Raw genomic sequence first — 23303 nt, forward strand, 5'->3', positions numbered from 1 at the left:
CGAGGTAGAGTAAATAGCTCAGAAACCAGGAGGGCTGCTTTTAATTTTCTCAAGAATAACCCAATAAATGTAAATGTTAAAGGCCAAGAATTTCTAGCAGACCACTAAGATTGTCTTAAGCAAGAACTGCCACCATAGGGATGGCCAAGCCACCACCCCATGTGGCATATTATGGCTAATGTTATAAGAACAAGGAGTAGCACAGAAATGAATAAAGGCGTGGCACCTCCCTTGCCCCCAGTAAACTCATGCTAGCTTGTGAAGAATGCAATGTACTCATTGATTCCAGTATAATGAGAAGAACACAGCACTGGGTGTGAGTAAAATCCTGAGATCATACTAAAATAATTTTTGTAGGAGAATGAAGCGATGGTGATGGCGAAAAGCTTTGTCAAGTCAGAATATTTTAACTTGACCTTTAAAAATGTAGAGACAGTGCTCTTGCTTTTTCTCCTCACTATGAAGGCAGCAGCACATTGTAGAAAATGTATAAACTATAGACAGTGCAGACAGAACAAACGAACAAACAAAGCAACTAGTGGCATTTTTATATAACACTGGGAGTACCCTAATGTGTTTCTCTTTTCTTTTGTGTATTTGTATCTCTATTTCTCTTTTTCCCAGTTCAAATCATAATGCATAGTTTTTTATTCTTATTTATAAATCTTTTTGGACATCTAACAGTACTTCCATAGTCACAAACCCTAGAAGACTCTAAGCTTGATAAATTGCTTAGACGTAATTTTGATTAAAATTAGAATTACACTAATATTTTTAGATATAAAGCTATGTAACATTAGAAGTCAATATTTGTTCCCAAAAAAATGCCCTACCAAATTCTGAGGAGTAAAATTATATATTAGGGGCCAGCATTGTGGCATAGCAGACAATGCCCGTGACACCAGCATCTCATGTGGGTGCTGGTTCAAGTCACAGCTGCTCCACTTCTGATCTAGCCCCGCTACTGGCCTAGTAAAAGCAATGGATGACGCCTCAGGTGTCTGGGCCCCTGCCCTCCACATGGGAGACTTGAATGGAGCTTCTGACCCCTGGCTGCCTGCCTCAGCCCTGGCTGATGTGAGCATCTGGAGGGTGAACCAGCAAGTGGAATGTCTCTCTCCCTCCATCTCTCTTTCCCTCTCCCTCTGTCTCTCCTCTCTCTCTCTCTCTCTCTCTCTCTGTGTGTGTGTGTGTGTCCATCGCTCTGTAACTCTAATTTTGCAATAAAAAAAAACTTAATAACATTATACATGAAATTTTTGTAAGCATAGTAAAGCATTGTAATTGCATTACATTTCTTTGATTTCTCATAATGCTAAACATTTTAAATATTTCTTAGTTACATTTTAAATATTTATTATATTTTCTTATCTCTGGTTTTGTTACTTTCTCATGTCTATAAAAATTGAGAGTTGAGGGGTCGGTGCTGTGACGCATGGGTTAAGCAGCTATCTGTAGTGCCAGCATCCCATATAAATACTGGTTGGAGTCCTGGCTGTTCCACTCCAATCCAGCTCCCTGCTAATGTGCGTGGAGAAGCCGTGAAAGATGGCTTAAGTACTTGGGCCCCTGCACCCACGTGGGAGACCCAGAAGAAGCTCCTAGCTCCTGGGACAGTCCTGGTCAATGTGGCCATTTGAGGAGTGAACTTCAAGAGAAAGAAAGATTCTCTCTCTCTCTCTCTCAAATAAATAAATAATTGAGGATTGATCTCTTTCCTATTTATTGTTCGGACACATTTGTATTTGCTGAGATAAAATATATGATTGCCATTTTGTTGGTAAGCGACTTGCATAGGCATCTGTTGTTTTAATATTTATTCGTGTCATTGGTGTTTTTTCTGATGGCTTTTAAAATGTATGTAAACTTGGGATATGGTCATTTTATTTACCTGTTTTAAATCCTTAATTGGCTTTCTATGGTGTGTTGTATATTTTATGTAAAGACTGACTACATTGTAAGTATTTTAAGACTATATGTTATTTACCCTCTATACTCAGCCCTGGAACACAGAAAGAAGACCATATATGTAGATTTCCTGGTGTGTTTTTCAACATTACTTAGGAATGATATTCAACATTGATTGACTAAAAACATCTAGTCCATGATAATGGACTCGAACCAGGGCACAAGGCTGAACTGGGACTCTGCGCCTTATTAAGTGAAGTACTGAATCCCTCCATACTGGTAGTCTCACTTTCCATTACCAGAGTAAACTCTGGTACAAAAATACTAATGGAAAATTCCAGAAGCAATGCCTCAGTTTTAAATCTCATGCCGTTCTCAGTAAGGGGATGGAATCTTGTCCTGCCCTGCTCCTTCCTGCTCCGCATGTGAACTGTCCTTTGGTCCAGGTATTCATGTGCTCCCTGTCCCTTGGTCATGTCTGTGGGTTCAGGTAGCCACCAGGAGTGTTGGAAATTCTCCCTGCAGATGAGGGGGACACTATGTATATCCTGGAGTTGTTGGATTATGTGGAGGGCATTCTCATTGTTTGCGTGGGAGGTAGGAGATGGAAGTAAAGTTCAGTATTTAATTTGTTGAGGTTGAACTTCAGAATCACATAGCTTTTAGAAGAATGCTGGGTGTGATTCTAAGTACATGATGTGGCATCCAGTTACTGGTATCATCTTTCAATGTCTAGAAGTCTGAGTTACACAGTTACAACTGCAGAGGCATAAGTTTGCAGAAATAAACAGAGAGATAACTTTGTGGTGAGCAATCTACAGGTCTATGCAAATCTCTGCAGGGCACTCAACCTATAGAAATTTGAGGCTGTTTTGATAACAGTTTATCTAATTTAATTCAGATTAAATTTATAAAACATAACCCATTAGAAGTGCATGTGTTGGCTTTGACTATAGTCATTGGCCAAATCAGCCCGTGCTCAACATTGGGTCATTATGAATTCTGACCCCACAAACCAAATATGATGTGATGACAATATGGAATGAGATTGAGTCTATCAGACATCTGGCAGCCTTAATTTAATAGAAGGCCCTCAGTGATTTGGGCCCTAGGCATTTGGACATCATCTCTGACACTGGGCACTGTTATAACAATTGATTCCATCTGGCTTGCTCTGGCTCAGAATTTTCACATTTTCCCAAGAGAGGCTATTGGCCATGACTGGTCCTTGTTTACAGAATTTTCCATCTCTCCTGGTGGCAGAGTCACACTTTTTATGCATTGGGACTTAGCTTATGGTGCAAAGCCCTTATTTTAAAATCAGCCATTCCCAATACAGAAATGAAAGTTTAGGATGGCTAATGATGAATAGCTGTGTTCAGATGTTTTACCAAGTAGTTTTAGTTATTTATTGTGTGTGGAGCTGCTAAATGATCATAATATGTGATTTCTTCACAAATAAAATAGAAAACCTGAAAACAATGCAGAATATTTTATATATGAACACAAATAGCCTAAAATATGTTAATAAGATGTCTAGCTTACCGGTAGGATACCAGACTTTTATAGCTAGGAGGAACCATGGCTGGTAAAAGGTATATAAAGCTGTCAGTCTCATTGTATGGGTAGTATGAGGTTGTTTATCTAAAAATTCTGTGAGGTTTCTGGGATCACAGTGCAATTGTTCTCTATGGAAAACCACAAGGATCTTATTAAAAGATAGATTTTCAGATTTAATTTGATGTTCATTTCCCATTTACAGATTATTTGTGGATTTTGGTTGACATGGAAATGAGCCTGTTCCCTAAATCTGACAGATTCATCTGAAAAATCAGTGAATGCCCTGAGTTCTCTGACAGCTGTACTTTTACTGCAAAACAGGGGTTATCATCATCACAGTGAAACAAGTGCTGAAATCTAACCTGGAATTCCATTTTTCTTTCAAATTTTGACTAGGTGGTTAATAGAAAATCCTCCTTTAACAAGAATATTAATTATATATTTTGTAGTACTTCCAAACCCTTTCAAACTATAAGAAAAATATAATAAATATTAACGTGTTATTACTTTCTGCCTTGTTTTTATACTAAAAGCATTTTATTCTGTCTTATTGACAGAAGCAACATGAGGAGAGATTGTATTCCTTATTTACTTCCACATGCGGGATTGTTCACATACTTGTTTCTGATTGCACATTTTACTTACATTGTGATTTTCCATGTGGATTTTTTTCTTGTGTTATAACACTAACCTTTGTGACAAATTGCTCAGTTATCTGGAGAGACTGATCAAAGTCAGATTAGATAGTGATTAAGAGCACACCTCTGGACCCAGCGCCATTGACTTCTCCAGTCTGTCCTTAGCTTTCATCAGCATCTTCCTATGAGAAACGGGAGAATAGTAAGTGCCAAATGTATTACCCACAATGAGGGTTGGCTAGTATTTTATTATTATTATTGTATTGTTATTATAGAAGCCACACATAAAACACCTTTGCTTAAAAGAGTTAGCAGTATTATTCTTTTTATTTATTTTTAATACTTTATTAAAGATGTAAAGTTGTCTTAAGTTTTATTAATGGGTACTCATAAGGCAGAGCATTTGTGTTTTCTGTAGGATAATTTATAAAATTAAAGGTCCTTGTATTATTTAGTTGTACAATTACAAAATGTTTAATTTTAAAAGTATACATTGGATTATGGCCTTGTCTAAATAAGGTCAGAGTCTGGACTCAGGAGGCTTCCATAGCCTTGGTGGCACATGACAAGAGCCTTGGGTGATTATTGACGTCATAAATAAGAGTGTCAATTGTTGGATCAACAGCAGGAGTCACTGTGTACTTGCTCCTCATGTAGAACCTCTGTCCTTGATGTGTTGTACTGTGAGAATTAATAGTAAAACTAGTCTTCAAACAGTACTTTATACTTTGTGTGTCTGGGTGGGTGCAAATTGTTGAAATCTTTACATCTTTACCTAGTGTGGAGTTGGTCTTCTATAGATAAAGATGGTTAAAGGTTTATCTTGGTGAGGAATAGGATGGGAGAGGGAGTAGGAGATGGATGATTTGCAGGTTGGAGGGTGGTTATAGGGGGAAGAACCGCTATGATCCAAGGGTTGTACTTTCGAAATTTGTATTTATTGAATGGAACTTTTCTATTTATTAAAAAAGTATAGGTTGGCTCCATGTATATTTTGAATTGAGTGCTTGATCAATTAGATTTCTTGTTCCATTTCATTTTTTTTTATATTTTTGTTAACCTGCAAATATTGTACACACACACACACACACACACACCCCTATGATGACCAAGAATGCTGCAGACTCAGATTTTAGCCAAGGCTAAGGGCAAAGAAGAGGAGGAGGCCAGGGCATTTGGATCTGCACTGCAGAGCTTTCTGTGCAGTCTCGGAGACCAAATTCCTATGCTTCAAGCTCGAAAGCAATTCCTTATTTATTTCACACTTTCCACTTGACATTGTTCTCTTTTCATCTGCTTTGTATCTTTTCAATCCCATCACTGGGCCATGCCCACATTCTCCTAAGACACATACTGTATTTCTTACTGATTTCAGTAACCAAGGAGGACAGAGATGATGAACTGCAACCATAAGTGTTGTGGGAGTGACATTACCCAACTGGCCACTGAGCTATGTTTCAGTCCAGTTCATCTCTGATAAATAGGTTTGTTTTCTTATTTTTCTACCCTTCTCTCTGACCACTCAGAAACATGGTTAAAATTTTAAGAAGAAAGTAAGTTGATTGCACATGTAAACTTGTAAGACATTGTCTCAGATGTGGTCAGTCATTCATTCAAAATCTTTGGATACCAGGGTGAGTGTTTGGTCTTGTGGTGAATACTCCTGCATCCCATAGTGCCTGGGTTTGATGCTTGCCTCTGGCTCCTGACTCCACTCCTCTGCCAGTGTAGACCTTGGGAGACAATGGTGCTGGCTCAAGTAGCTGGGCTCTGGCCATCTACATGGGAGACCTGGATTGTGTTCTGGCCTCTACCTTCAGCCCCAACCCCAGCCCAGTCCAGGTTGTTGGGAGCACTGGGGAAGTGAAACAGTGGATAGGAGCTTTCTCCCTTTGTCCATGCCTGTACTGATGGAACAAAAACATAAAAATAATATAAAGACTTATTGTGGGAAGCAACTGATTGAGGCCATAGTCAAGGGTGGGAAGACTTCATCAGAGCAGTTAGAGTGTTCAGAGTTAGCTTTATTGAACAGTCTGAAAGGGAGCAGCAGGAAGATAGGACAGCCAGAGGCAGAGTGCTGCTGCTGCAACATGGAATATAACTCAGATACATACATACACATACATACATACATGCACATTCATGGCAGATTGCTGCAAGCTAGAGAGTTCCCTGTCACTAGTAACTTCCTTATTGCTAGGGGTTGTCCTGTCATTAGGGCTTTCCTTTTTACCTCCATACCTATCCTGAAGTATGTCCTGGTCAGTTGTGCCCCCGTCTTGCTGGGTGGACTCCTAAGACTCAACGTGTATTCACATAGTCACACTTAGGGCTGTCAGTTATCACAACATAGCTTGGGACACAGGGAAAGGATACACAGCAAAATCAGCAAAGAGAAAAGCCACTTAGGCAATGTCTGTGGTTCCAAGAGTCCTTCTAGACACACAAGACACATCTGATTTCCCCAGCAATAAGAAATGAGTTGTGATAACACATGTGAAACCTTGTCTATCAGGAAAGTTCGTTAGAAACTCAATCCCCAAGGTTTTACTGGAGGTTGGTCACATACCTGCCTTCTTTGTAGAATGTACCCAAATTCCAGACTCCTGGAAGAAGGCTGGAGTTCAGCATAAAGCACATCATTTGCACAATCATTGTAGGCACCAAGAGCCTTCTTCACTAGTAGCTTATCAATTACTATAATCAAAGAAAATATCTTAAGCATGTTAAGATCACTTTGCATGTTGTACAGAAAGGGCATTTTTATAACTTTCTTTCTCTCTTATGTCCAAATGGCAGTCATTAGATGTAGTTAATGTCTTCATGAGCTGTCTGATTAATGACCATAGCCAAATATGTTGGAGAAAATTAGCTTTGAAGGTTTTCTATTGTTGTTGAGTTAACATACAATAGACAGAAAGCAAACAGTCTGCTCCACCAGACATTCAGATATCCCTCCTGTTGCTTTTGTTTTCTCTACAGCTGGGAAGGGAAGAATTGTATTGCATATACCCCTTCATCTGGCTTCTGAATGATTCATTTTGGTGCTGAAATGAAGAATAATATAAAATCTTTTTATGAGCTTGAAAGCCCTGAACTGCATAGGAATAATTTCCAATATGGATAACCAAGCCTGTTTTCCTAATCTTTCTTCATGGGAAACAGCCATTTTGACTTGTTTTATCTTCTCTCAAAATCATTTGGAAATAAGATCAAAATCCATGCCAACTTCATACTTGAGACTCAATGAACTAGGTATTTCTGAATTATGAACATACAGTACCATTTCCTGTGCATGTGACCAGGTAGCCTTGCTTATTCCTGGCATACTTAAGAAAAAGAATTGGGTTTGAAATGGCAACCAAAAGGAGCAACAAAAAGGATATTTATGGAGGCCGGGGTCTCAAGCTCACAAATTGTCTCATTAGAAACCCCCTCAGGCCCTTTCTGAAAGTCTGTTTACTCTTTGTAAACACAATTAGAGGGAGCAGGTGATTGGCTTTGGAAGTTTGAGGCAGCAATTCCAGGGAGGAGCAAGCCTGGGGGAGGGGGGAGAGGAACAGGCCCCAGACCTCTGTGGTAGCTGTCAGTGGGAGTGCTGAACCAAGGAAGAAAACATCATGAAGGGGCTGCTAAACAGTGGAGAGCACAGCCCCACAGCTGGCTTCAGACTTAACCTTATGAGTGCCGGAGTGTGCATGCGTGCTTGTGTGTATGAGATCTGCCTACATCTGCATTTGCCATCCCCAGGGATCCCACTGTATGGATGCATCTGAATGTTCACTGCCCAAGGAGAGTTCAACACGTTCATCAGACGCCTCAAATTTCAAGTGCAGTGGGGGAATTATAGACTTTATTTTCCCTAATATATACAGCTTCTCCTTTGTTCTCTAGAGTAAGAGGGCTGGGAGAATACAAAGCAAGTTGAGAAATAGACTCCTATGCATTTACTTCCTGCCCAGGGCTCGGACCCCAAGGGCTGATGGGAGTTAATGAACCTAATGGGAATTTGGGGAAGTGCTATTTTGTCCTATATTAAGAGTGTCTAGAAAGAGTGTCTAGGTAAAACCAGTATGAGAGAAGAGAAAGTGATACCTGTTTAAAAGAAGCCATTTTCTTTTATATTAGATTAAAATTCTGTTTGGGAGATTTCAAGGAGACTAATTCTTTGAAGTGCTAGGTGTGCTTCCTCATTTACGCTTTTGAGGATTCACAGGTTTCTGGTTATAGCCATTCCTTCTGTGTATGTTTTTTTTTTTTTTTTTTAAATATTTTTCTCTCTGGAACCAATTAATCCACTTACTACATTATGTTTGCCACCATTTCTTATCTAGACTGGCATCCAATCAAAGATCCCAGATAGGTTTTCATTGTTCCTCCGTAGCTTTTTGTATTCACCCAGTTGTGTCAGTGCAATGCCCTGCTGAGAGCCACAGATGTCTGCCTCTGAACTTGAGCTGAGTGGAAGCTAAGAGATCTAATCTGGTGTTTTCAAAATTTTATTGCTTGCCTTTGTTGTAAGCAGCCTCATATATTTTTGATAATGAGGCAGTGTATCTAAATAAAGCCAATAAAATTGCTTTATGTAGCTTTGCAGAATCATAGGTCTTAGGGCCTGACACCTCCTCAACAAAAGGTGCCTGCTTTTGCAGGTAAGGTATTTTCATTCTCATTTAAAATATGGGATAACTAAAACACAGAGAGTTTTATGAATTCTGGGTACTACAACCAGCAAACCTAATAGAAAGAATTCCTGCCTGTCTGTCCTTGTATAGTAGTTTTTCCATTGCTTCATTCTGCCTGGTCTGAAGAGTTTATCAGCAACTCATTCATTCACTCAATCAGTCCAGGAACATCTAGTGTTCAATGGGGCAACCTTATTACAAAAGACATTTTCTATAGTGATGTGTACAATGCTGGATAGATGTGCTTCTTGAACCCTTGGTGTGGAAGGGGAGGCAAATGGACCATACTCACCCATTATATATGTGGGTTCTTTTTAAGCTTACAAATTCAATAAATTGAACACAATGCTGTATTTCTCTGGCTCCTGAACTCCTTCCCGTGGAGTTTTGGTTGTTTTGGTCTCTGGTCTTTCAAGCTTTACATGGAGACAACATAGTAATATTTCTCTCTCTGGACTCTATCCACTAAGGCTCTAGGCAGGAGGGCATCTTTTCACTCTGAAAACAAAAAAATCCTCATTGTTGAAGAATTATGAACATCTTTCTGAGTTGAAATGAGCCATCAAACTGTTAAAATCTTAGTATATACCAAGTTGATCTTCTGTATATAAAGATAATTGAAAATGAATCTTGATGAAGAATGGGATGAGGGAAGGAGTGGGAGATGGCATGGTTGTGGGTGGGAGGGAGGTTATGGGGGGAAAAGCTGCTATAATCCAAAAGTTGTACTTTCAAAATTTGTATTTATTAAATAATTTTTTTTTAAAAAAAGAGCCATCATAACTATATTTAGTATTGGGAGTTGACGGTGTCGTAAGCTGCATTGAATACAGTTTAGTTTTTTTGAAATGTTTTTATGTTGCAGGGAATACCACAAATATAATTTAATCATTTCTCTCTTAGCCCTTTTTGAGCCCATGTCCCACCAGTTCCAAAGCCTGTCAATTTATATCGGAACGCATACCCTACCAGTTATAAAGCCTGTTGTTTCATATCTTCTGATGGTGGCTGCATAGAAGAAAGCTGTCCTTGTTCAGAAACTGAATTTCCAATACTTTTGGCACCTCTTCCCCTGCTGACCTACCAAAATGAAAGACTAGGAGTAATGATTAAATCTAATTTTCCCTCCTGTAGTGGTCAGATGAGCTGGGTCAGCAAGGCCAGTCCCCGCGGTGGGCTTTAAAATACCTCTATGATGGTGTCTCCTTGCCTTTCCATCCATTTCTATAAATGCCTATCACTGTCATCCTTTACCACCCTGATGAGATCCCAAGGTGAGAACGGCACAAATGAACAGGCTCATGTGTCATGACTCCTGAAGGCGTTGCTGATTCAATGACTTGAGTGAGGAACCAGTTGGGGTCACAAACTTAGCACCGTTACAGAAAGATAATTCCATGTATTACTTAACCCGTTCAAATACATTGTTGTCTCTTTGCTGCCCAGCATAAGTCATGTGAAATTAATATAAGCTTACACACTAATGTCTGACTTTTATTTTCAAATAAACTCAAGACCGCTGGTTTCTATTCCTTTGTTTGGATTCTAGCTTGCTTTCTCAGGATAGCTAAAGGATATTTATGAAGGGTGTGTGTGGAGGAGTGAGGGAAGGGAATAAAAATGCATTGCTGCAGGGCTGCACATCTGTTTGAGGATCTCTGTGAGGTCTGCATGTTTGCCATTGTCACGGCTTCTGCTGTATCCTGGGATCCCATTCCACTCAGAGATACTTGTGCCAACTCGAAACGGTCCATGTAGTCAGGCATCACTGTTGGTTTCCTTTCCCTACAACTAGCAGAGCTGTTTTTTCTTCTTCAGTAGCTACCACATATATGATTCACAAGTGTAAAGACATTTTCTTTCTTTTTCAAACAGATTGGCAGTATGAAGTTGCCCAGGCCATCCCTCAAACAGAAGAGGTAGAAGTGGACTCACACGCCTACAGCCACAGGTGGAAAAGGAGCCTGGACTCCCTCAAGGGGATAGATACGAATCGGGCCAGCATGGGTCAAGACGCCCCAGATCCCAGAGGCTTCACCGACCTGCTTCTGGACGATGGGCAGGATAACAACACTCAGATTGAGGTACGTGAAGGTTCTGGGTAATTGAGATGAATGAATGAGTCTGTTTCCTGTAAGGTGCTCAACTTCTACATAGACATGTTATTCCTGCATTTCAGTCTAGAGCTTTTGGGCTGTTGATGAAATACAATTCCTTGATAAAAATAGTAGCCAAATCCTTTAATCATCCATTACCAATGAAACAGACAAACCTGGGCTTGGGGTGGTGATGACAGTCAGGGGACAGTACAGCGCTTGGTCTTAGTGAGTTTGTTGTCTAAGAGGGTTTGAAAGCCAGAAGCAAATATTATGAGACCTGGATGAAATAATTGCTGAATCAGATAGCATGGGATATGTACAAAAAAGCACACAGGCTGTGCAGTATGCCATGGGTGTGGTCAACCCCACTTTGAGATGGGGATTGCATGTGGTCTATGAGGGTTTGCCTGGGAATATGAACATTTAGGAGTGGCCTTGGAAGATTGAGAGAGCTTTACCTAGCTGATAACCTGTTAATAGGAGGCAGGAAGAACTTCCTTGCAAGGGTGAGTTACATTTGAGGGTTGTGAACAGATTAGCATGTTGAGCACTCTTGAAGGATGACGGGATGTCCCAGTTTGCCTGGGTCTGAGGATTTTCCTGGGACATGGGACTTCTGCTTGAAATGGGACAGGTCTGGGAAAACTAGGATGATTGGTCACTTTGTTACTGGAAGTTCATTCTTTGTTCACTTCGCAGAGCTGTGAAAGGGAGGAGGAGGAGGATGGCAGGCTGGCGTGGTGAGTGTAGAGTTTGAAGAGAGGGCACGATTTGGAGGGGTTTTGAGGATCACTCAGAGGACCCAAAGGCAGAGTTACAGTTCTTGAGTTTCCATAGTTGCTGACATTGCAGACCATAAAATATGACTTTGCTTATAAACTAGATAGGATTAAAAACAAACAAGTAACTCCTGTAGAAATAAGTGAAGACCGCCCAGTGAGCACAAACAAATGCTGTTGATTCTGTTTGCTCCAGCAAAGGGGTCGGCCACCACTGACTCATCTTTGGCAGAGACTCAAAGGCAGGTAGGTGAGTGGGAAAATTCGTATTGAACAATGAGAAGGCCTATGTATGCTCCGATTATAAGTTGTTGGTGTAGGGAAGCTGAAGGTGGGCTAGTTTGAAACAGAGAATCTTATGTGCTTAGCTTGGAGAACAGAGCAGCTTTCTATGGTTGGACCTGAACTGGAAGTAGGGACAAAAACCAGGGAAGCTCCATTTTAAATCATTTCCTGACCATTGTGGGATGACTGCTGCCAGGGTTGTGATGGGCCTTCTTGGATTTGCGCTGTGGAGCTGGGAGTCCAGCATTGTCATACATTCTCGTGCAACCTCCTTCTCTCCCAGGTGGCTGGCTTATAATTTTCACAAGCTACACACCATTATTTCCACTGCATCACAGTTCCTGAAATTCTCATTATTTAGAAAAAGAGTTCAACTTCATGCAGCAGATACTACATAGCCCTGCAAATAGTGTCAAGGCATCATTTTGTTCCCGCATGATGAGAAGGATCTTCAGATGACTTGAAGTACTAGCAGCTGAAATTCTGGTTGTGTGAGAAACTTAGCAATGTGTGTAAGCCCTGTCCATGGCCATGGATGATCTGTGGCTATGGTGTTCCCTGGCTGCCACAGCCAGACCCCTTACCCAGCAGCAGAGGATGCATCGGGAGCAGAAGTCATATACTGCCTTTAAGAGGCTATGTGATTCCTGCAGGGTGTCTTGCTCTTTTGACAGCAGTGTTGTTATAGCAACACCGAGTGGGCAACATAATTCCTCCTGAGCCACTCTTTAGCTGGGGTGCAGCATAAGAAAAGCAGAGCCACACAGAAAGAAACAGAGCCACCTGTGCTCTGCCCAGGAGCGACCTGACTCGGATTCCAAGGAGGGAACACAGGTTCCTCCAGCTCTGCCATCTTGCCTGTAGGCCACTGAGCTTTCCTAGTCCCTTGTGAAATAGAAAGTCTCTGTGCTCGGGGGTGTATTACCTCTCTTCAAAAGTAGCCCGGGTGTTAACTACAGCTGATTTTTGTGATTCAGTCAAGTTTTCTCTTTTTTACTTTACCAGAGAGAGACCATAGAAAGTCCATAGATTTGAATCAGCAAAAAGGAAGAGGAAGAGTGGCTCAAGGAACTTGGGTGGTAGATCTTCCCTTGGTACTAAGATCTGCCACGTGCTGGATGGGCACCATCTAGCTTAGTCCTTCCAGCAGTCCCCAGGCTCATGGGGCAGTCTCAGTGCAGTTTTTCAACTTTTGCTTTAGCGTTGCCCTAGCATCTCCCGTTCATGAGTAAAGGGGTTGGTGTTCACACCCAGGCTTGCCAGGCTCCCACTTTATCCTTTTGACTTTGACTTTGCTCTCTCTAACAAAAGGAGAGCAAATGGCATTTGCATTAGTAATGACTTTGGACAGTGACAGCCCCCAGATATTCATAGGAAAGTAACTTTGGGGTTTCAGTCTGGCTGGAAAGTTGAGGGGAAATGGGAGAGAGAGATAATCATTCCATCCACTCATTTACTTGCCAACCGCCCAGAATAGCCAGGGTTGGGCCAGGCTGAAGCCTGGAACCCAGAACTCAATCCAGGTCTCCCATGTGGATGGTAAGGGCCCAGCTACTTGAGTCCTCACCTGCTACCTTCCAGGCTGCACATTTATAGGAAACTGGAATCAGACTCAGAGCCGGAACTTGAATCCAGGTGCTCTAACATGGGACACGGGCATACCAAGCGCTGCACCAAAAGCCCACCCCAGGAGTCTTGTCTTGAAGAAGGAGTCACATAATAAGAGCACTGCCTTTTTTTTTTTTTTTTTTTTTTTTGACACGCAGAGTGGACAGTGAGAGAGAGAGACAGAGAGAAAGGTCTTCCTTTGCCGTTGGTTCACCCTCCAATGGCCGCCGCGGCCGGCACACTGCGGCCGGCGCACCGCGCTGATCCGATGGCAGGAGCCAGGTGCTTCTCCTGGTCTCCCATGGGGTGCAGGGCCCAAGCACCTGGGCCATCCTCCACTGCACTCCCTGGCCACAGCAGAGAGCTGGCCTGGAAGAGGGGCAACTGGGACAGAATCCGGTGCCCCAACCGGGACTAGAACCCAGTGTGCCGGCGCCGCAAGGCGGAGGATTAGCCTAGTGAGCCGCAGCGCCGGCCTGAGCACTGCCTTATTTCAAGAGTCATTTATGTTGCTGGGGTTCCGGGGGTTGATGGAGATAGTGGGAATCAAAAGTTTCCCAAGTGACTTCTTGGCACTGCCATGGTTTTAGAAACCAAACCTGTGTCTGCGATTTCTCTGGAGAGTTTTGCTCATCCTGGCCCTTGAAATAGTAATTTTGAACAGTGCTGCATCACTTTTGGGGAAAATAACTTTCACACAATTGAGCTAAACTGGAATAGGAGATAATGGAACTAAATGGTTGTAGAGTGACTACTCTCTGGTGAGCATTGTGACAAAAGTCTTTCTTATTGTTTGGAAATAAGCATTTTGGGTTATGTTGCTGAATATAGGCATGAGTACGAAAGACTGTGTGTTTTGTCCTTTAGTGTTAGGGATCAGAATTATTTTGTGCAGCATCTGTAGCTCTAGTTGTAGCTGTTAACACCATTTATGTCACAGTGAGTACAAAACCATCCAGAACAGCCTCCCTGTCTGTGTCGTCTTCATGACTCTCACCGTCTAAACTTTTACATCCCACTTTCACCAAGCCTCCCAAACAAAGGCACCAAAACCCAAAAGAATACTATACTGTGTTTAGTGTTCTGCCACAAATTCCTTCTGAAACAAACAAAGGCTGTCATTCTCTTAACCCGGTACTGAGAGCCAGAAATTTTTCTGGCTCTGCGAAAGTGCAGATAATGGAAGGACTGGGAAACTTAGTCTGCCCCAGTGGAAGAATTCTTCCAATGGAAATTTGTTTGTTGTTGACTGTCTTTGGTACTCTTTCCACAAAGACACAGAGATGTATCCAAGACGACTGTATTTCCTGTCGCATAAGCAGGAGCCCTGCAGCTGGCAGATCGGAGCAGCTGCCACTGTTGGTGTGAATGTTGATTTCCTTGGCACCTTTCCTCTTGAAGCCATCGCTTGGCCTTGTTTGAGCAGCCTCTGGGGAATCCTGTGGCTCCAGGGGCATGAGTGCAGATGGGCAGCTCAGGGGGTGCATCTTCACCTCCAGGCTGGCTGCCCTTCAGGTCCTGGCCTGCAGCCCGTGGCACCACAGCAGCATGTCAGGAAGGGAAGGTCCTCACCACTGTTTGTTGGGAACGACTCGTGCCTCAGGAAGCTTCGTTTCGCCAGCCTATTCCTGCAGGAGAGTGTGGGCCGCTCACAGTCCTCAGCTTTACAGGAATCAATCACAAACTCTCTGTGACACACTGGACCAAGTATGTGCATTTGTGTCACTCACTCACCTGCAGTATTTCCAAGTATTGCAGTTCCTCTCTTGAGACAGAAGGTTTGTGAAAGGAATTGTAGGGTATGGTTTTTGCCTTGATTCTCAAGCCCTGGGATGACCTAAAGAAGGAGGTTTTATACATTGAGCTTATAGATCATAACCATGTAGCTTCCTAATCCAAACTGACTCAGAACTTGTGAGCGAGGTCATTTCCTCTGAATCTCTAACGTGCGTACAGATCACCCGGGACTCAGGTTCAGAGGCACGTCCTGATTTTTCAGTGCTAGGCTAGAGCTCCTCCTTTGCACTGTGTTTCTAACAAGTTCCCAGGTGACATAGCTACACTGTTGAGTTGCAAAGAACTATCCCACCAAGCAGATTTAGCTACTGGTTTGCAGGATATAAATATTCCTAAAGATCTTAAATTAAATCTGAGTGCTTATCAACAGTGTGTCCTGTGGAGTTCTCATTCTGGAACTAAATTAAAAATCTGAGGGCTGGGTATATGGTGCAGTGGTTAAGTTGTCTCTTGGGAAACCTGCATAAGATATGAGAGTGACTGGTTGGAGTCCTGGCTTCTCCACATCTGATGTATCTTCCTGCTAATGCACACCATGGAAGGCAGCAATTAATGGCTCAAGTGTTTGGATCCCTGCTACCCATGTTGGAGACTTGGATTGAGTTCTGGGTTGCTTGCTTCGGCCTGGTCCAGCCCTGGCTGTTGGAGATATTTGGGTAATGAACCAGCAGATAGAAGATCTTTGTATTTCTGACTTTCAAATAAGATGAAAATAATATATACAAAATTTTAATTCTTAAAAAATCATAAGTATAACCAAGAACTATTGTATTATCCATATGCATTAAAGTTTGTATCTGAGGAAAGTATAATTGAAAATAAGTAGCAAATTTTATGTGTGATAGATTTAGCGAAAAACTAGAGATCAGCATTTTTTTAAGTTCATATATAAAAATTACTTGATTGTCTGCTGTGACATACATATTGTCCATTGTATTACATCTTATTTTTGAAATTGTGCAATTAATATGTTCCTTTAAATGGAGTTATCAACTGCCAGTTGCTGCACAAGATTGTTGTATAGGTTCTGATATTTTACTGTAGTCTCATAACTCAGCAATCTGAGAAAAAAGAAGGTAGTGGCGAATGCTTAGGTCTAATAGAGAACATTATTGGTTTGCTGATGCTTTTACAAAGAAAAAGACAAATTTTATAACGTCCATGTGGACAGAATCTGCATGGCATGTTTGCATTGTGGAGAGACTATCCAATTATCCTTAGGTAAAGAAAATACTATCACTTGTGTGTGTTTTAAGCCCAAATAAGCTTTTGTAATTGGGAGATCTGATAGTCACATTAAAACGTCAATATCAGACAGTGACAATATACATCATCGCATTTCACAGAAATATTCATGGAGTGATCAAAATTGGCAGAGAATAGCTGGGCTGATTAGATCCTCAGGGTTGTTTTCTGCTCAGTGAACTCATGGAACACAGCACTTAAATCTGAGAAGAACTTGGTAGTGCAGATTTATGACATTTTTCAAAAAAAAAAAAAACAAAGATACTGAGTACCTCTGTTACTGTAGTTATTACACATGGGGAAAACTGGTAGAAATTATTTTATAAGTGACACATTTCTGTTCTAAAGGATCTTAAGTATGTGGTTTCAGTGTGTGGTTGCAGGATCAGAAAGCTGTGTCCAGGGGATACTAAGACTAACCCTGAAAAGGAACATACATTTGATAACACAATGAATTGAAGTTTCCCAAATGTATGTTTAAGTGTGTCTTCCACAACCAATAAGAAAGCACTGGGAGGGCATGTGATTGAATCGAAGGATACATACGGCACAGGTTTATGATCCCTTGTTCAATGGAAAGCAAGGATTACTATGAGGACGAGGTGTTAATAGAACCTACTCATGAAGAGAAAACAGCCAGATATCAAGGTAATTCTAGACAGTTTTGTGCAGGTAGGCAGCAGAAAGATTTGGAATTCTGTTGCATTCTATGCTGAGGTATCCAGGATTTACCAGGAAGGCACTGGGAAGCCAATGAAAGATTTTAAGCACAAGGAAGCTAGTGTTGTGGTATAACAGGTTAAGCTGCAGCCTATGATGCCAACATCACACATGGGTACCAGTTCATGTCCCAGCTACCCCACTTCCAATCCAGCTCCCTGCTAACATGCCTCAGAAAGCAGTGGAAGATGGCCCAAGTGCTTGGGCCCCCGCCACCTACGTGGGAGACCCAGATGAAGCTCTTGACTCCTGGCTTCTGTTTTGCCTAGCCTGGGCCATGGGGCTGTTTGGGGAGTGAAGCAGCTGGTAGAAGATCTCTTTATCTCTCACTCTTTGTCGCTCCCTGTCTATCTGTTACTCTTTCAAATAAATAAATAAATCTTCAAAAAATATTTTAAGTAAGAAAGGCAAGATTGCATTAATGCTTCTACAGGGTTGTTAGGGACCACATAAGGAGATCCGAAAGACCACATCTAGGAGTGGAATGATGAGTTAAATTTAGGTGATAATTATGGGGTGAAATGAGATGGTGGTTAGGAGAAAGGCTTTGGATGACTGTATGAATTATGAATTTCAAAAATTATTCAGATGTTGAGTGATTAATTTCAGTCACCCACCATGGCCAAAATTTTGCCCAATCTTGTAACGCTCGCTTGAATCTGAGGGTGATTTGAAGATTCTTGTCACTGCCTTCCCTGGCACAGTCCTATCTAATTTGAGCTGGGAATTAGCCTCATTTCTTGATCTGTGTATTGCCAAAGGTTGTATGTTAACTGACAGCAAAATCTATTTCAATTTCTTCTGTTTTGATCTTTGTCAAAAACATGTATTTTTAAGCTTCTGATTTAATCCCGTTCATTTTCTTTTAGAATATTGATGAGAACCTTTTACTTTGCCAAGACAAAAATGCACGGAAAATAGTAAATCAGGCAGAAGTGATATCTGCAATTATTGCTCATCCTTTAAAAAGATAATGAGGATTAAAATAGAGTATCATATATCTTCCTCAATTATAGATTATTCTTAGTTTGACATGTCAGCTCTTTATGGAAGCAAAAATGTGAAGAGATCCATAACTGTCCTTCAGAGAGTTCCGTTGAGAGTAACTGGATCATCTCTGGGATTCTTCCGTGTTAGCTGATCAACTTTATTTACAGTAATGGTACAGATAGAGCCTTTGGAATGATACATAGAGGTGGCAAAGTTATTAAGTGTGTGAGTCATAGAATTTATTTTCAGAAATAAAATTGTGTTTCAACGTGAATGATAGTCTTAGATTCTCCATGCACAAAGAGAAATCTCATATTTCATCTATTACCCATCCCCTGCAGGATTCTGAGATTAACTATAGGAACATCACATTGAGTTTCATCCACCTAAATCCCTTAGCCACTCACAAGAACCTCACTGTATCCTCTCTTTGCATTATGTAGTGACAATGGTAGGGAAAATCTAGTACATGGAATACCAGGTAACTAATAATAAACTGAATTTCTATTTTATCATCTTGAAATCTTATTTTTCTTTACCTAGACTAATTCCTAAGAAGATATTCAGTATGTACTTTTATAACAATTATTATTTGGCTTTAATATAAAAAATTCAGAGTTTTACTTTGCCTTATATTGCTGAAACAGATTTAGAGTAGGTAAAGGCCTCTGTATTCACAAACATGCATATATATATATATATATATATTCATATATATATCCCTTTTGCATTGGTCTTAAAGAAATTTGCTAATGTGAGTCTCTGTGCCCTATTAAGGAGGACATCAAATAACCAAAGATCCGAGAAGTGGTGGTAGCGTTTGTAATGAAGAGAGACTGCCTTTGTTTTCTTTTTGTGTTGGCCTGAAAGACAACTCTCAGAGATGTCTGCATCTGTCTAGAAGCAAGAGAAGAATTGAACTCTGCAACCCTTGGGAATGGTTGTTTTGAGCTATTTCCATGTGGTATTTGAAGCCGGAGCTATTAAATTGAAGTAATAGTTTGTAATCCAATGCACTGAATTGAATGAATGGATCAAACACGGCCAAGACTTGTTTCTCTTTCACAAGTAATTTCTAGCCATTTTGTGAAATATACACATTTATGCAATCGCTAGCTTAAAGAACAAAGCTGTAGAAAACACCAGTATTCATCTTTTAGGCAATATCTTTATGTCCATCTGTCTATGTGCCTACAGTCTGTCTGTATTATTTTGGATTCACAATATAGTTACCACTTACAGACAAAAGAATTTGAAAGAATAACTTGCAAAGCAAAATTTTGTTTAAATATTAAAAGTTCATTTAGTTACAGTATCTCTTATTAAGGAAATCTTTCAGGTACTTCCAAAATCAAAATTGTTTTATTCCATGATAGGTTTCTCTACCTAAAAGTAATCCTGGCTAACCCTTTGGGGTTTAATGAATTGTAGCCTGGAAACTTTTATGATTTTCATAGGTAATTGCATTGAAGTTGATTCTCAGATTCTTTTTTCTCTAAGAAAATTTAGGTTATGATAGTCTCCCATTTTCTTAGATTGTAGTGCTCTGACTGGTGTTCATTAGTTAAATGTAAATATTTACTTGTTCTGTAACTTAAAGCTAGTATAGAGTAAAAGGTAATTTACAATTTCATATTCTGAAAATGTATACAAGAAACATTAACAAATCTCAAAGAACTGAAAACAATTTATCCATTACATATAGGATTCTAAAATGATTGGTTTCTTTAATAAACATATATAAATAATAGTTTCCTCTTTTTTACTGTTTTAAATTTTTTATGTTTTTAAAATTTTAGTCAATACTTTAATTGTACATATTTATGGAGTACCAGACAACATTTCAATACAGGTACGCGGTCATGATCATATCAAGGTCATTGGCATAATCTGTCACTTCAAACATTTATTGTTTCCTTGTATTGGGATCATTTTGAAATTCTTTCTACTTGCTACTTTGAAAAACCAGTACAAAAAGTAATATTTTTCCATCATAAACCCAAAGAAATAAAAATTAGTACTTTGAAAAGCCTTTCTGTCAACAGCTCACCCAAGCTGAGTCTGCTTATGGCTAAAAACTTTATAAAACAACTGCTGTTCAGTTTGTTACTGGCCCACAAATAACTTATCTGGAAATAAAAATTATTACTTCCATGTTAATTTTCCTCCCTGAATAGGTTTTCTGTGGTTGAAGCATATACACTCAGACGCTTGTGTTGCTCAGCAATCCTAATTGCCACTTTAAGGATTTGTAAAACTGTTGCTGTAACTATGTATTTCTTTTTCATTAAAGCTGATATATTATGCCCAGAATGAAAATTACTTGCATATAAAGACAAAAGAAAGCAAATCTGGCATCTTTACCTTCCCAAGTACAATGTTGAAGCATTGCCCTGACCTCCTTTAGTGATCATTTCCGAATACCTGTTGGAATAAATGGTGGCTGCAAGATAGTCCTTCCTTATTTTCTATTGACTTTTTACCTGTCAGTAATAAAGAATCTAGAAAAAGGAAATGACTTCTGGCTTTGAAACAGCCCCTCAGATAAGGCCATGAGCGAGCTGACAGAATGGAATCAGAATCTGGGACAAACATTAATTTTCTCACTTTGTTCCATTTTATTCCAGTGGAACTTTCTACCAGTGTTTTTTAGTCATCCCTGTATCATTGTCCTTTTTTGAGCTGCAATTGCAAAATTATAAACTAAAGAGTTTGGCATCATAGAGAGTTCTCAAAAATCTTTATGTCTAGGCAAGATTGATATATACTGGAAAAATTTTTTCAAAGCCTAAACAAAGAAAATTTGGGAATTTGTATGTATTTGTGTATGTTTCTGAGTGTATGTATGTACATTGACATATGTATGCATTATTCCTAATCTTTATTATTAGAAGCTACTTCTGTGGGGATAAATAACTGATGGTTTGGATCCCCCTTCCACCTTGCCCTTAATGTACACTTGAATTTGTTTATTTCCCTGGCATTACAACCAACATGTTTTTCTGGTGGGGATAGCAATAAAAACTGAACAGTCACCTAAAATAATTTCTTCAGCTTTATTTTATTTTACTTTAAGATTTATTTATTTATTTTTATTTGACAGATAGAGTTAGACAGTGAGAGAGAGAGACAAAGAAAAAGGTCTTCCTTCCATTGGTTCATCCCCCAAATGGCCACTACAGCTGGAGCTACACCGATCTGAAGCCAGGACCAGGTGCTTCCTCCTGGTCTCCCATGTAGGTGCAGGGGCCCAAGTACCTGGGCCATCCTTTACAGCTTTCCCAGCCCACAGCAGAGAGCTGGACTGGAAGAGGAGCAATTGAGACTAGAACTAGGCACCCATATGGGATGCCAGCACCGCAGGTGGAAGATTAACCACGTGAGCCACGGTGCCAGCCACTAAGATTTATTTTCTTTCAAAGGCAGAGTAACAGAGATTTCCATCTGCTGTTCACTCCTCAAATGGCCGCAACAGCCAGAACTGGTCCAGGCCAAAGCCAGGAGCAAAGAAACCCATCCAGATGTCCTACATGGGTGGCAGGGGCCCAAGGACTTGGACCATCATCTGCTGCCTTCCTAGGCACATTAGCAAGAAGCTGTATCAGAAGCAGAGCAGTGGGGACTGGAACCTGCAGTCCATATGGGATGTTGTGCTACTGTACTACAGCACTGGCCCCAGAATTTCTTCAACTTTAAATGTGCTCTCTAGATTGTGGTTCTAGAAGACATGGAGGAAAAAAAATGAAAAGAATCAAAGCATGATTGATTTTTTTTTGTAATGGGGATAAGAAATTATGAGAGCTGGAGAAGAGAGATGGAGGTGAACTCATGTGACAGGGCAGCCTGAATGAGGCTCTACCTTCCATTAATGTCTTCCCCCTTTCACTGTAACCAGCAGAGCCCTGGGGCCTTGCCCACCTGGGGCTCTTCCAACCATTGTGTTCCCTCTGCTTCCTGAGTGGCAAATTTGCTTTCTCAATCAAGTATGTTTCTTGACTAGAACTCAGACTGCTAATGATTTGTAGTCTCAAACCATTCCTCATAACTCCGTTCCTGCTAGGCTGTTGGAGACTCTGAAGTAGATTCTCTTTAAAGTAAGGGGAAAGGCTTCTCTGTATAAAGCTGAGTTTGGCAAATGAAACTCCATGGGTATTATTCCAAACTGAACTGTCAAGAAATGATCCAACTATTTCCAAAGATCTCCTAGAGAAAATCCAGCTTGGATAGAAATCCCCTCAAAGGAACAGAAAGTGCAGGGTAATTTGTTGATGCTCCTTTATAGCATCTGTTGATTTGAAGCCAGTCTTACTGGATGCAGGCAATGTAGCACTTAACTGAAGGGTCGATGTGCAACCCATCAAAGATGGAGAGATTTTACTTCCTTTTTGACTAATAAAACCAAGACTCACTTGCAGTTTGAGCTGTACCATAAAATGGAATGTGACAAGAACTAGAACTGAATTATTGGCTGACTTTTTTTCTTGGACATTCCATGTAAAAATGAGCACCAGGGAAGAGGGGGATGTGGTTAGTTCATCCACTCGGATTCTTCTCAATGGTGCATTTATTTTCACACTCAGATTAGCTGAGTACCACTTTCTTCTGCAAGAGAAGAAAGAGATGGATGAAGAATGAAAGGAAGTTAAGGTAATCATACTTATCCCAAGGGCTTGGTGTGAAAATGTTTCTCCCTCAAGCACAGGAATGGCTTCACTGCCTTCCTGGGTACCACATACAAAGTCTGTTGTTTTCCCCAATTACCTGTGCTGTTTAAAACTTATACTGCTGGTTCCAGCGCTGTGGCATAGCAGGTAAAGCTGCCGGATCCCATATGGGTGCCACTTCGGGTCTTGGCTGCTCCACTTCCAATCCAGCTCTCTGCTATGGCCTAGGAAAGCAGTGGAAGATGGCCCAAGGACTTGGGCCCCTGCACCCTCACAGGAGACCCAGATGAAGCTCCAGGCTCCTGGCTTTTGGTCGGCTAAG

The 23303-nt window shown here is 40.7% G+C and overlaps 1 protein-coding gene across 1 annotated transcript in view; it reads left to right on the forward strand.

Annotated features, from left to right (window-relative positions):
- The window catches only part of PLXDC2 (plexin domain containing 2), a 466948-nt gene that overhangs the window by 179940 nt on the left and 263705 nt on the right, over positions 1 to 23303 (forward strand). The window contains exon 2 of the mRNA XM_051821437.2: positions 10670 to 10878. Coding sequence (XP_051677397.1) covers positions 10670 to 10878 — 209 coding nt within the window. The remainder of the gene's footprint in view (positions 1 to 10669; positions 10879 to 23303) is intronic.

This window comes from Oryctolagus cuniculus, chromosome 13 (genome assembly GCF_964237555.1).
Source record: "Oryctolagus cuniculus chromosome 13, mOryCun1.1, whole genome shotgun sequence".
Classification (NCBI taxonomy): domain Eukaryota; kingdom Metazoa; phylum Chordata; class Mammalia; order Lagomorpha; family Leporidae; genus Oryctolagus; species Oryctolagus cuniculus.